The 15,726-nt window shown below is 36.2% G+C and overlaps 1 protein-coding gene across 3 annotated transcripts in view; it reads right to left on the minus strand.

Annotated features, from left to right (window-relative positions):
• Positions 1-15,495, minus strand: part of LOC135111017 (bifunctional 3'-5' exonuclease/ATP-dependent helicase WRN-like) — a 28,740-nt gene extending 13,245 nt beyond the window's left edge. The window contains exons 1-11 of one of the 3 annotated variants that reach the window (XM_064023877.1): positions 15,351-15,494; positions 10,649-10,807; positions 9,928-10,071; positions 8,007-8,147; positions 7,343-7,460; positions 6,903-7,014; positions 6,274-6,381; positions 5,735-5,931; positions 4,657-4,742; positions 1,639-1,826; positions 571-750 (exon numbers count right to left, since the gene is read on the minus strand). In XM_064023877.1, coding sequence (XP_063879947.1) covers positions 571-750; positions 1,639-1,826; positions 4,657-4,742; positions 5,735-5,931; positions 6,274-6,381; positions 6,903-7,014; positions 7,343-7,460; positions 8,007-8,147; positions 9,928-10,071; positions 10,649-10,780 — 1,406 coding nt within the window. In that variant the 5' untranslated portion in view covers positions 10,781-10,807; positions 15,351-15,494. Of the gene's footprint in view, positions 1-570; positions 751-1,638; positions 1,827-4,656; positions 4,743-5,734; positions 5,932-6,273; positions 6,382-6,902; positions 7,015-7,342; positions 7,461-8,006; positions 8,148-9,927; positions 10,072-10,648; positions 10,808-15,127; positions 15,272-15,350 lie in introns of those variants that run through there. The other 2 variants (XM_064023878.1, XM_064023879.1) reach the window with 2 other exon arrangements.
• Between the last annotated feature and the right edge of the window lie 231 nt (positions 15,496-15,726).

Consider the following 15,726-nt stretch of genomic DNA (forward strand, 5'->3'; position numbering starts at 1 on the left):
ATATACTTGAATTACAGAATTAGAGTTAACCAGCTGGAAAATACTGACTTAAATTGTGAATTATACTGCAGCTTCCTAAAAACACCCTGGTAGAGAGAGAGAGAGAGAGAGAGAGAGAGAGAGAGAGAGAGAGAGAGAGAGAGAGAGAGAGAGAGAGAGAGAGAGAGAGAGAGAGAGAGAGAGAGAGAGAGAGAGAGAGAGAGAGAGAGAGAGAGAGAGAGAGAGAGAGAGAGAGAGAGAGAGAGAGAGAGAGAGAGAGAGAGAGAGAGAGAGAGAGAGAGAGAGAGAGAGAGAGAGAGAGAGAGAGAGAGAGAGAGAGAGAGAGAGAGAGAGAGAGAGAGAGAGAGAGAGAGAGAGAGAGAGAGAGAGAGAGAGAGAGAGAGAGAGAGAGAGAGAGAGAGATACCATGATGTAGTGGATAACACAGCTGCCCAGCAAGCTTTACTGTATAACCATGAAGCTTGGTCTGCTTCCATGAAATGACAATGAGTGAGCAATGTGGGATCTGCCTTGCCTTCAACAAAATGAAAAAATAATGATGACTGTACATATACAATATATGCAACTTACTTGTTTGTACAGTTATCACAGCAGTCTTTCCTTGGTGAAGTTTTATCAATCTTTGCTGTGAAGTGGGATATGATTGCTATCCTTCGACACGTGGTCTGATTCAGAAACTTGGACATTTTCCTCAACATGGCATACTGATGCTCTCGAAACTCTTCGGAGTTCAAGGTACTGATGAAATATCTGAAAATATGCAGATAATAAATCATAACTATCAAAAATATCCATGTTAGGCAATTACATTTTATGAATTATATGATAAAAACTTTGGTAATAATTAGAGAATAATTGATAATAATTCTTCAAGGCATTAAAATGGGCATATTTTGTTTTGTTGAGTGATGAGGTCTTCTAAAGTAAAAGTCGGTTATGTGTGTAACAAATTAAGGGTGTTAAAAAAAATAAAATAAATAAAATAAAAAAATATAAATAAATTGTTGATGTTATGGATATGAGACATCAATGTGAGGCAAACATGAAGATAGATATTCTGTGAAGATAAAAATTTTATGTGTGGATAATCAATAAATGATACACAGATAAAGTATTTTTACACACACAGTAAGCGATTGATTTTCTTTATCACATAAGTACCTCAAACTGAATATCCTCAGTTTCTTCCAAAAACTAAAGAAAAAGGTCAATTCTGGCAAGCCTTTTCATATTAGCCTTGCAGGGGAGCATCACACCATTTCTTTATTATCAGTGCACTGTCATAATTTTTTTTAAACAAATGGTATCCATATAGTGAAATAATCCTCACTTATTTTTACATCCATTGCTCAATATACAAGTGCATCAAGTGAATGTTCATTGATATTGCAAACAAGCAGGTATGTGTGGAATATGATACATTAATTTGTCTAGTGTTTTGATTCTGAAGCTCTCTGTGTTGAAAGAAATAAAATTGTCAAGATTAAGTTAATATTACGGTGCTTGCACGTGTGGCTGGCTGTGTCGCCTGCTTTATTGTGCCATCACTTTTATTTTAGGTATTTCATTCTTCTTTTCAAGTCAGCAACCATATCCTGTACAAGGTGAAGGTAATAAGATTATGATGATAAAGCTCACCTATGAAGGCGGTCATCTCCAGGGCCATAAAACACAGTGCAGGTTGCTGGCAGGCCATCCCTTCCTGCACGGCCTATTTCCTGGTAGTAAGACTCAGGGCTGCCAGGAGCTCCATAGTGTATCACTCGTCTTACATCTGGCTTATTGATGCCCATGCCAAATGCAACAGTAGCCACTATTACATGAACCTGAAAATACAAATATGTAAAACTTAGGGAAGTATAAAAACTTGGATGATCAGCTGAACTAATTTATGAAATAAAAAGACTGAAAATTTTGCCTCCTACTAGTATGAAATAATAATTAATATGAAAATCTGAATATGAAAATTATTAATGGCAAGAAGTACATATTTTGCAGCAGCATAAGTCATTAAGGATGGACATAATGTACTGCATAAACAAGCTCACACAAAGATTTACTACTATGTTTACTGGAAAGACTACTTTTTAAATTAGGGAATTTTCATCTGATAAATGCTTCATCAATAATTTCTATTTGGGATATATTCTTTACACCTCCTTTACTTGGGACAAACATGAGACACAGCTTAAAACTTCCATGGTCACTATAGTCACCACAGGTAAAGCTGATCTAAAAGCCATGCCCACTGCCTCCTCCCCTCTCTCTGCACAGCACCTGAGTGATTCACTAAAAACTCTACCTTGGATGATTCTGGGCTTGTTCCTCCCTCTCCTCCACCCTCTGACTACTTCATGCCACCCATTAAAATTCTTCGCAATGATGTTTTCCATGCCCTTGCTGGCGTAAACCCTCAGAAGGCTTATGGACCTGATGGGGTCCCTCCTATTGTTCTTCGAAACTGTGCTTCCGTGCTTGCACTTTGCCTAGTCAACCTCTTTCAGTTCTGTCTGTCAACATCTACCTTTCCTTCTTGCTGGAAGTTTGCCTACATTCAGCCTGTCCCTAAAAAGGGTGACCGTTCTGATCCCTCAAACTACTGTCCTATTGCTTTAAAATCCTGCCTATCTCAAGTTTTTGAATCTATCCTCAACAGGAAGATTCTTAAACATCTATCACTTCACAACCTTCTATTTGATTGCCAGTATGGGTTCCATCAAGGCTGCTCTACTGGTGATCTTCTGGGTTTCCTTACTGAGTCTTGGTCATCCTCTTTTAGAGATTTTGGTGAAACTTTTGCTGTTGCCTTGGACATATCAAAAGCTTTTGATAGAGTCTGGCACAAAGCTTTGATTTCCAAACTACCCTCCTACGGCTTCTATCCTACTCTCTGTAACTTCATCTCAAGTTTCCTTTCTGACCATTCTATTGCTGCTGTGGTAGACGGTCACTGTTCTTCTAAATCTATTAACAGTGGTGTTCCTCAGGGTTCTGTCCTGTCACCCACTCTCTTTTTATTATTCATTAATGATCTTCTAAACCAAACTTCTTGTCCTATCCACTCCTACACTGATGATACCACCCTGCACTTTTCCACGTCTTTTCATAAACGTCCAACCCTTCAGGAGGTAAACATTTCACACAGGGAAGCCACAGAATGCTTGACTTCTGATCTTTTTAAAATTTCTGATTGGGGCAGAGCAAACTTGGTATTGTTCAATGTCTCAAAAACTCAATTTCTCCATCTATCAACTCAACACAACCTTCCAGACAACTATCCTCTCTTCTTCAATGACACTCAACTGTCCCCCTCTTCTACACTGAACATACTTGGTCTGTCCTTTACTTATAATCTGAACTGGAAACTTCACATCTCATCTCTAGCTAAAACAGCTTCTATGAAGTTAAGCGTTCTGAGATGTCTCCGCCAGTTTTTCTCACCCCCCGTCTGCTAACTCTGTACAAGGGCCTTATCCGTCCATGTATGGAGTATGCTTCACATGTCTAGGGGGTTCCACTCATACTGCTCTTCTAGACAGGGTGGAATCAAAAGCTTCTCGTCTCATCAACTCCTCTCCTCTAACTGACTGTCTTCAGCCTCTCTCTCACCGCCGCAATGTTGCATCTCTAGCTGTCTTCTACTGCTATTTTCGTGCTAACTGCTCTTCTGATCTTGCTAACTGCATGCCTCCCCTCCTTTCGCAGCCTCATTGCACAACACTTTCTTCTTTCTCTCACCCCTATTCTGTCCACCTCTCTAACGCAAGAGTTAATCAGTATTCTCAATCATTCATCCCTTTCTCTGGTAAACTCTGGAACTCCCTGCCTGCTTTTGTATTTCCACCTTCCTATGACTTGAATTCCTTCAAGAGGGAGATTTCAAGACACTTATTCATCAATTTTTGACTACTGCTCTGGACCCTTTTATGGGACTGGCATTTTGGTGGGCATTTTTTTTTATTGGATTTTTGTTGCCCTTGGCCAGTGTCCATCCTACATTAAAAAAAAAAGTTCTTACCAATTTCACAAAAAAAAAAAAAAATAAAATAAAATAAAATAAAAAATCAGATTTAAGATATTTTTAATCACCTTATCAATTAGTTATTTTCTAGCTTATTTTTTTAAATACCAATAGTAAAAATAACAATAATATCAAAGTATCAATCTTCACAAAAACTTTGAAAACAAATTATCAAACAATTTTTTAAACTCATTTATATAATTATATGGCTAAATTTGTAAAAGATTTTTTTATTCACTTCCACAATTTTTCTGAAGGGTTAGTACTTTGATACTACTGTTTTCTTGTGGATATTTTTAAAAATTATCTTAGGACACGATTAATTGATAAGATGATTAAAGTATAATAAATAATATATTTTAAGGAAGTAGTGGAAAATGAATAACTGGATCAATCAGTTGGATGAGGGGCTGAAAAGGCAGAGAGTGACTTCTATACCAATTTAATCTACAGTGACTACAGCCATAGGCTTTAGTAGTACTGATAACACATGAAAGTGAATTTTTTTTTGTAAAGTAATTTTACAGGAGATGGGTGGTGGGACTACTACTAAAAGTTAATAATTAATACTATATAACACAAATGAATCTAAAATTCCTGTCAATACTGATAACATGAGACTTTAAAGTGGTTACCTTATCAAAAGAAAATTTATGATGAGCTGTCTCCCTCTCTTTTTTGTTCATTCCAGCATGGTACATTTCACACTCCATCCCAGCCACTGGAACACACAATATGAAACTTTTAGGGCATACAACAGACCACAGAGAATGAGGTATCTTAAACTTTAGAAATTTACAACAGATGGAGCAAAAATGAATGAATCTAGAGTTGCTAAAAAGGAAAGATCCATACCTGTAAAACCAGCCTATTCATATTCATCACTCTTGTCTTCATTCAAGGGAACAACAAAATGACACCTAAAAAAACATATTAGGGCAATTGTAGCTAGTGTTTTTGGCATTCATGAATTTTGAGAAAGTATATAAAGGAAGTGACAAGGAAGAGTTGTAGAATGTTTTGTGATTACATGGACAAGGAGGTATATTATCAAAAGGAGGATTTTTTTTTTCCCCTGCTTGAATAGGATTGTGAAAAAGATGCATAATGCCCCATTCATTGCTTTATTTGGATATTGTTGTATGGAAGATGAATGCATGAATATTAGTAGGAAGTACAAGTATAGTGAATGGTGATGGCAGAGTAGAATCTGAATTGGATGCTGTTTATGGATGTTCCTGCTCTACTGCACTAATGGTTGATTCTGATGAGAGAATGAGTCATCTGGCAGAGGGGAAAAAAAAATGAAATAAGGTAATAGGTAATAGTAAAGTAACAAGGTGTACGAGAATGGTAGTTTTTGAAATATAGTTTTTGGAGATGCTGTTTAAAGATATAGACTGTTTTAAGTATCTAGGGTGCATTTTGCTATGGATGAAGGAATATAAATAATCACAGGGGTGAAATTTTGTATGAATGAAGAAAGAAAGAAGTTGTAATTAAATGAATAGTATTCCAAGTAATCTAGATTACTTGGGATGAATTAAGGAGAAGGATGTATGAGGAAGTAATGGTAGCAACCACACAGCATAGAGCTAAAAACAGAATGGGGAATAAGCAGAGACAAGGTGTTGGGAAAGATAAGAAATAAATTCTGCAGGGAAGAAGAGTAATGGATCATTAAGAAATCTGCCATGAAATTCATGTATTTACCTCTTAATTCAGAAACTACTTCTTCAGTGATCTTCTTTGTTGGACAATAAATAATAGTTGGTCCATCTGGAGAGTAGTTTCCTCTGGCATCCCGTACCATGAGTGGCAGAATGTCTTCCAAAATGCTTTTATTTTTGAGCTTTGCTTCAAGATAAAGATTTGGTCGGTCAAAGCTGGTAACAGTAACTACAGGATTTCTGAAAATGAGAAAAATATTAAATAATACCACACAATTCATCTTAATTTTAATAAGGAATTTTAACTTTAACAAGAAAATACTCAATTAACATTAGTAAAATTTCCTGAGCTTAACAATAAAAATGAGAAAATAGCACAAACACAGGGTGACCCAAGGAAATGAGTAGTATAAGTCAAATCATACAAGAGGGTGTCTAGTTAATTCAAGGAATACAAAGAGCTGCAGAGCATGTGGCAAGCATAAAGGTGGTAAGTCAGGAAAGGGAAAGGGAATAGATGGTGGACAGTGAGAGAAGCAAAAAGAGGATGGAGGGTCCTTCAAGAAGCCAACAATGTCTTACCTCAGCTTCAGCACAGAGCAAATGTCCTTCTGCACCGTCTGTGTTGCTGTTGCTGTCACAGCCAAAACTGGTACAGTAGGAAAGCTTTTTCTTATTGTTCCAAGTTTTCTGTAATGCCAGTATCAATAAAGTCAGCTTTATTAGAAAACTTATTCTTTAACATCTATCAATACATAGTGGAATAATTTCAAAACAATAAATCATATAGGCTAATCTGAATAGCCATCCTCATCTTATGATAATTTCTGTAAGTCTAGATGGCAGAGATTCTCATTCATTAGTTTTATCAAGAGGCTGCTAGAGGAAGCAGGTAGTCTAAGACTGGACAATATTTATGCTGCAACTCAAGAAAACCCTTAGCTTCTTGTTTTAAGTTATGCCCTACATCCAGGACTGCATACAAGATATAAGTTGAGTAATAATCTTACCAAACTATTCTATACCTTATAGCATGAACTCTCAGTGTTCGGTGATTTGGCAGTGTGTGTTGCCTCTCACCTAACTGTTCCTTCCTTGGTTCCTCCACCATACTTGGAGCCCACTCACACTCTTCATGATGGCATTGTACAAAGAATGAAGTTAATTATCATCAGCAATACGTGATACTTCAAAAACAAAATAGGACATGCCTGTATGATGAGCGGAAGTCATGTCCCCACTGACTGAGACAATGGGCTTCATCTATGGCAAACAGCATAATGCCTACTTTCTTCATGAGATCTTCCAGTATTCCTGAGCATGCTGGAATAGCAATGAGGAGATATAGTCAAGTAAAAAAAATAAATAAATAAAAAAAAATCATAAAAAATAAAATAACACACACACACACACACACACACACACACACACACACACACACACACACACACACACACACACACACACACACACACAAAGACAATCAATGGAAAATTATTTATTCATGCTACTTCCCACCTGAATGCACACTCTGTTATTAATAGAAATACATTGCACTCCCTTTAATGATCTATCTCTTACCCTGCAATCTTAAGCATGATAAACTTTTAAAACTTTCATACAAACTTTTAAAATTGCAGATTGTACTTACCATCTATAAATTCTGGTGTCACATACACAATCCGATATACACCATCAAACATGTTATGGTACACTTCACTCTTGTTTGTTTGACCACTGCCAAGGAAGCAGGCAGGGATGTTCAAGGCCTGCAGAAGGGAGTTAACCATGGCTTTTGGTTAATATTCAATAAAAAAAAAATGGTACAAATTCAGAGATGTTGTAGTTATTCATTAGTGTGTGTGTGTGTGTGTGTGTGTGTGTGTGTGTGTGTGTGTGTGTGTGTGTGTGTGTGTGTGTGTGTGTGTGTAATACACACACACACACACACACAATATATTGTATTTTAATTACTATGATGTCCTACATAACAATTCCACTTTTTTTTTATTATGGAGATCAACATGTTATGGGTTAAATTCCCTCCATATAATTTATTTTTACAATAACTAATATCTAATCAAATTCAACAGGAAAATCCATTATTAATAGGTATATGTATTCTCTTGCCTAGTCATATTAAAAAAAATTAGTAACCATAAAACCTCTTTAATATAAGAAGCTTGCAATATAATTAGCTCCATTTCTCCACCAATGCTTGTACTTGTATGTCAAGTTCTCATACAGTAAACTGAGGAACATCAGAAATAGAATATAGTGATCCCTATTCTCTACAACAACTGAAGCTGGCTCACCTGGAGGCCCATAACCTGATCCTCCATGAGGGATATCAAAGGAGAGACTACTACAGTGACACCTCTTTGATACACTGCAGGGTACTGGTAACACAAACTCTTCCCATACCCTGTTGCCATTACCACACAGTTGTCTTGTTTCTGAAAGAAAGTAAATCTCTTGATTGGGTATGCAGTTAACTTCCTAGCATGACTGCACCATGGGATGGCTAGCATGACCCACCATGACTTGACTGCCTCATGAAAGTATAAACCACATTGCAGTGAAAGGTGAAGCCACTACATCTTTACATCAGTTGGAGCGTTCACTATGGGCTGAGTTGCCCATGATCACTGGCTATTTTAATGTAGTGGTTGGTCAATGCTCCCAAAGTTCTCTAGAGATGTAAATTCTGAAACTGCCTCTCATGATCCATCTTCATGCATTGTACTTCATTGCTACAAAACACTGATCCTAAGTGTTTATGCTAACAGTATCCATGGGATATGGTGACGCACATTCTATAGAACAGTTATCATAATTTAAATACTCGCAACTAGGCTCTCATTGTTCTCACATTTATTTCTAGTCTCCTGCTACATATTTAGTTTGAAACATTTTCCACTGGTTTCTACAGGGACTAATGTTTTATCTGGCAAATCCCTAAAATAACCAAGCAAGTATTATTTGTGCTGACAGGATATTGTGACAGATGAAACCATGCAGAGATGAAAGGACTGGCTGATATCAGACACACTGACTTTTCCAAAACACTCAATAAGCCTGAACCAGGAGGTATGAGTTTGTAGTGCTGTTGTAAAATCCCAGTCTATACATGTAGGTACTGTGGTTGATTACATGAACATTTCAGGAAAGAAGAACCAAGGTGTGAAAGGATGGGTTGTATTCCCAAAAAAGAAAGCGACAACTCAGGGAAGATGTTGGGAGACGGGATGTAAACAATTTTCACCAGTGTCCTGCTAAGATTTAGCATCAAAACATGGTTGTTTCTTGCATATGTGCCAGGATTTATATACAGGTATGTTAATTGTATAGCTTAAACAAATAAAGTAGGGTCATATAAAGAAGAAAGAATAGTATTCGTCCCAAGGTGATGATACATCCCAAACCCGAGAAAATGTGCGGAGTATGTATTTCATTTACCTACATTTCTTGCTCTCTGCTTGATGATGGTGGGTAAAAGTGTTCCTAATATTTTATGAGTTGGTTTGATAACACACAAATGACATAAAAGATTTTTTTCCAACTGACCACCTTTAATGTGTAAAATTCAGTTGGCTGGTGAATCTGGCAGGTTTTTCAGACCATAGTGAACACCCCAATTGAAAAATAAATAAAACAAACAAATAAGTAAATAAATAAATAAATAAATAAATAAATAAATAAATAAAAATAAATAAACAAATAAAAATACATAAATAAATAAAAGTCCAGCCAATGAAATTGTCTCAAGAAAGCAAAGCAGAATATAATACAACAAATAACCAAAGACATGAAATATCTAAAACTAAAATCAACAATAAAATTAATCAACACATTAAATGAGAGAGAGAGAGAGAGAGAGAGAGAGAGAGAGAGAGAGAGAGAGAGAGAGAGAGAGAGAGAGAGAGAGAGAGAGAGAGAGAGAGAGAGAGAGAGAGAGAGAGAGAGAGAGAGAGAGAGAGAGAGAGAGAGAGAGAGAGAGAGAGAGAGAGAGAGCACTAAGATGTGTGGCAAAAGATAAAATCATATGCAAAGGTGTTCTTTATAATTTCAACATGTACTTTGTTTTGTCATATTTCCCATTAAAACATGTATTTTTACAACTCATGTAAAAAATTATATAAAAAGAAACCACCAAAAAATGTATACATATGTATCCATCCCCTATTAATTATGATAATAGAAATGCAAGTTGCCTGTCAAATCTTGATAAGTTACCTGCAGGACAGCATGGATAATTTTCCACTGCATGGGACGAAAGGAGGAATGACCAAAGTAGTTCTGAAGGACTTCAAGATGTTCTTCTGAAGGTGGAGGAACTCCCTCTGGCAGGACATCCTCTTCCTCTTCAAGCACAGCATCCTATAATTTAATTATTGCTGTATTACAACTGTTTCTCACTCAATTAATTCATATTTGCTCAGTACTGGAGAAAAGTACAAAAAAAGGGGATCATAAATCCAAAACCCAATTGAATGTAGGGTACTAATAGTTGCTGATTACATTCCTCTTTTTAGATATAGACAGTTAATGTTACACAATGGTATACAAGCATTGTAAGTCTTCTGGTATCCTGGTTACTCTGTCTATGACAATGTTCAACAAAATGGTTCCATGTAACGAAAAAATAAATAAAATAAATAAATAAATAAATAAAATAAATAAATAAATAAATAATAAATAAAAAATAAATAAATAAAAAAAGAAAAAAATATAAATAAACAATTAAATAAAAAAATAAATAAATAAACATAAATAGAAAATAAAGATAAATAAAAATGTGGTTCTGATAATGAATATGACGTTACACACAAACAAGAGTCCTGACTGCACAAATGAGTCACCACAACATAAGCAGTGTACTGTATGCTGGAGGAAAAAAAAGATCATGCTAAGAATTATATGAATCAACGATAAACTTAGATTTAAAAAATCATACCGAAGGAGACTGTGTCGAGAGAGATTCGTCACCATCTTCGAGTCCACCCTCAAAAAAATCATCATCATCTTCCCAAGCATGTTCCAAGAAGGCTTCAGTAGCCTCTGATATTTCTTCATCCTGTGCATCCATGTTGTGTTCTTTCAAGTGATACCATTACTGAGGGAAGGGAAAAACACCATTACATTTTCCATATTTTGGTGGTGTGCACACCTCAAATAATTTTAAATTGATATACCTGATAAACAGGCAGAGCCTGCCAGCCACTGTTCAACCATGTGAACTTAGGCTAAGACAAAATAACTTGTTTTGGTATAACTAAAACTGTTAAAATGTGTTAATGTCATGAGTTACAAGAGAGAAAAACACCAAAAGAATTTGCTGTGTTAGATTATAATGGGGACTGAGGAGCACATTCCCCCCTTGTTACAAGATTAGTTTACAATAATAACCACTTCCAGAAAGCACACGGTGTGGATACCATTAGGGGGTTATATAAGGTTAGGTAAGATTTTCAATGACATTAGGAGAAAGATATTGAACAACATTCTACCAAGCATGACAGAAGACTGATTGATGCAAAAATGCTTGTGTTCATACAAATACTTATTTCCCTGTTTCCATTAATGAATGGAGAAGTTTTTTGCTGTTATTAATTATCCCTGTATATATGTACTATTTCAATAGATGCTAGGGTAAATGAAGTCCTGGAACTAATTAATTAGTGGTATCTTGGTATACATCCTTAATCCATTCCAGATACTAGGACTTATACCAAACAGGACGTATACAAAACAAATTTTTCTCATAAGAAATAAAGGGAAAATGGTTGATCTGTTCCCATGGAGAGAGAGAGAGAAAAAAAAATCAGTATTGTTATTGGCATATTATACAGTATATTGATGGGGTTGTATGAAATAATTTAAACACTGCTTAGTACTAAAATACATACTATATTTGATGGCATATAAGATGCATGGGAATATAAGATGCACCCCTCTTTCAGCAGAGCATATTCAGGAAAAAAAGTTTTTGCAATGCTTAAATCAAGCTAGCAGTACAGCTGAACAAAAAAACAATAATAAAAATATCCTATATGATTGGAGTAATAAAACAGAGGTAGTGCCTAGTCACAGAGGCGAAGCAAAAAATACAGCCCAGCTGCCAAGATGTCAACAAAACACTTGAACAGGACCACGTTTTCATTTTCAACATTTCCTTACATAATATTATGGTTGAAAAATATGATATAGCACCCTTGCCTATAATACGGTGGTGTAAATCTTCAGGTGTACAGGTAAAGAAAATTTCAAAATTAAATCAACGGGAGGCCTCACATTCACATATAAGATGCACTGTGTGATTTTTTTGAGCCATTTTTATGAAAAAAGGTGCATCTTATGTGCCATCAAATAAGATAAATACAAAAGCAATTACATTAAATAAACTAAAATTTAACCACACTTTACCTTGCTGAGAATAGTTGAATGCCTACTAGGATGTTGCTGAGAGGGAAGATGTTATTGTTTGGAAGGAGAGTCATTAACTTTCTTACAATTCATGGTTAACGAATTTACTAAAAAATTATGCAAAAACACAAAATCACATGAAAATTCAGTTATAGACTGTGTTGTTCACTGAATGGTAGCAATGGGTGTGGGCAGTTGTGACTCTGTCTTGAGAGAGGTAAACAAGGGTAGTGTGTGGTGTCGTGACTCATTTTGACCCATACAAGTTCCAGCACAAGTCGTATTCCAAACAAAGGTCACATACCAAGCAAATTTTTTCATGTCCAAACAGGATGTATATACCAAGTTGGACTTATTCCAAAGCAGACAAATATCACTGGATATGGATAACAGGTTATGTTTCCCTTTACAGTGAAAACAAACCGGTATTATTTTAGATTTACACCATCATACCTCTACAACACTGGGAATGTGATTTTTGCATACTTTACTGGATTCTAAGAAACTGGGAGATCCATAGTTTCCAAAACAGACACAGGCACTTCCCATAAAATTCCCTAGACTTGATCCTGTAGGGTAGGTTAGGTTACATTAGTATCCCTGACGGGGGTCATGGAAGGTGCAACCCTCTGGCTAGGTTAGGTTAGATTAGTATCCCTGGAAGCGGGCACAGGGCAGTGCAGCCCTCCAGCTAGGATAGGGGGATTATGGTGTAAATCTAAAAATTTACCAATAAAGTTAGGCACAATTGTCATTATTTATTCTTCTACAATCAACATAATCAAATTTTTGCTCCAGTATTTCTAGTTTCTTTATTAAAACTGGATACATTATAGGCATTCTTAGTTTAATTCTAAGCCTTCTCAATCATGGTAAAGATTTGTTATATTGGCATTGCTCAAACTTGGACAAGAACATTTTAATTCTGGGTGTTTTTTGGTGCTTTTTTAAAATGGAGACAGTTATTTTCCTTAGAAACCTGTTATTTTCATGTGTGAATTTTCATGGGGAACATGAATGTAACAGATATTCAAGTATGAAAAAAAAAAATAAATAAATAAATAAATGAAAAAATAAATGCATCAAAATACACCCAGAAGTAAAATGTTCTTGCCACCAGTCCAATCATAACTATTCAATGGTCAATGTTCAGATTCACACCCTGGCATTCAGTCTGGCGGCACCCCAAATACTCACTCTCCAACATGGCGTTATATTTGAAATGAGCGAAACATAACCAAACCAAACCTAACCAAACATAATCTAACCTAATCAAACTAACCTAACGTGGGGAAGGAGGGGGGGGAACAACAGTCTGCAGTACACCCAGACTGAGTCAAAATAGTGGACTGAGACACTGGTAGTTTATTTATTTCCTATTTCCAACAATATAAGAAGTAGTCCTTAAATTTGATTTGGTTAATCTGGATATCATGTCCATGTTACATACAAGCATGAAACTCAAATGTCATGGAAAAAGGTTTGGTGATCTTGCCATAAATGTAAAAAATATTGTGGGGCATGTGTCTAGTATAATTGTAACAGCACTCAAGAGTGTGGAGAAATTTAATAGTTTCTAAATCCAACGAGCTCTGCACCAGTCAAAAGTAAACAATGAAATTATTATTTTTTGTTTATAACTTGAATCTAAGGGGAGTGACATATTAGGATTTCCTGGTATCTATTCAGCTGATCCCTCCAATTGTGCACTGCCACTCGTGAGGCCATTCCTGAGGCCACCAATTACAACTTCCCACAGTAAGTTCACTTACACTTTTCATTTCTTTTAGAAATGCATCAAGCATTCTAATAGAGGCCCACAGTCATTTGTTAACATGGCTACCCAGTGGAGAGAGGTGAAGTAAATAGTGCCAGTGTTCAGCAAGAAAAAAAGTCACTATGTGAGGTATCTAGCAACAGCAATGGTTAAGATGCGATATACAGACGTAAGGAAGATATGTTTATTAAGGAAGATGCCAAACTGTACCCACCTCCATCATCCTGAGAATCTCCACACCACACTGGTATGGCATAATGGTATAATTATTGAGGTCCATCATTAGGTAAGGTTATGCTAGGTTAGGTTAGGTCGTTAGGTAGGGACGGTCCAAGGGTGGGCCCAGCCCTACCAGCTAGGTTAGGTTAACATCCAAGTGAGGGGGGGCTAGGATAGGTTAGGGAAACTCAAAACATTAAGGTAAATAAATTTCCTGAGATTTTTTAATGCCCTTATTTCACTTATCTTTCACCCCTCCCCCCCTAAAAAAAAAAAAAAAAAAAAAAATTCCCAGTCCCCCAAGCTTGTATGAGGGGTTGAGGGGGAATGAGTGGGGCAGACTTCTTATCAAGAAATACCTTTGGTATAAAATGCATTTCCATGATTGTTGAAGGTTTGTAAAATACATATATAACAAGCTAGTTGTTTCATAAGGTCAGAAATTAGGTAAATTTATAGTTTAAGCCAATGTCCCCAATCTCTACCCACGGCCCACGGCGTTATTATTAATTTCCAACAAGTAGTGTAATCATTAGAAATTATGTGAATAGTGAGAAGAACAAAATGAGGTAGGTTATTACCACGTAGTGTGTAATGGCTTAAACTATAATAAAACCCTAACCTAACCTAACCTAACAACTGAAGTTCAGGCAACAATACACCATTTATGTTTACTTGTGGACTTAGAAAAAGTTGAGAGCGCTGTGCATTCCCAGGCCTATTGTGGCGTTATTATTAATTTCCGACAAGTAGTGTAATCATTAGAAATGATGTGAATAGTGAGAAGAACAAAATGAGGTAGGTTATTACCACGTAGTGTGTAATGGCTTAAACTATAATAAAGCCAGAAATTAAATATTGGCACGCTAATAATACGAATCTTAACCTCAATCAGTTATAAATATGAAGGATTGCCAGGCCAGACAACCACTTTCTTTTGTTCTGACAGGGCCATTTCGTCACCGTTCATCCTGTGCGACAGGAAAACCACCGTGCTTAACTGACACCACTTACCTCTACTGCTGGCTATAATGGCATCAATGGATATCATGGCATTATTTAGCATCAAGGAAGTGTTGTTGACCATGAGAAACTAAGTATATTGTACATTGCAAGTACTGGGTGATATCAAACAGCAAAGCTACCCTAACTGGTAACTCTTCAATGAACCACAGCCTCTCGCTGCACTGAATTAATGAAACAAGTGATGATATGAATATTATATATATGTACTTACATCTGAAATCCCAAGACGGCGCCAAAACTACATTTACTGTCAACAAACCAACTTGAAAATTCTTGATCTTGACGGTGCAGGTGACTCGGAATTGCTCTTGAGTCATGTCTTTGGAGTGACGGCTCCTGTAAAAGAAAGAAAGAAACAAAGGAGAAAATAAAAGAAGGAAAATAATAAAAATAAATCAATGAATATAAAAAAAAAACGAACAGTAGCCTCCACACAGGTGATTTATCTGGCCTTACCACATTATCTCCAAGAAGTCCTTCACTCCCTCACTTATCGTTTTGTTTGTCTTTCTACAGTCTACGCAGTCCTACATATGGAATACTACATTCTAAGAACTCCTTCATAGCCTTAATCATCCTTTTCATTC

This window comes from Scylla paramamosain, chromosome 21 (assembly GCF_035594125.1).
Source record: "Scylla paramamosain isolate STU-SP2022 chromosome 21, ASM3559412v1, whole genome shotgun sequence".
Classification (NCBI taxonomy): Eukaryota; Metazoa; Arthropoda; class Malacostraca; order Decapoda; family Portunidae; genus Scylla; species Scylla paramamosain.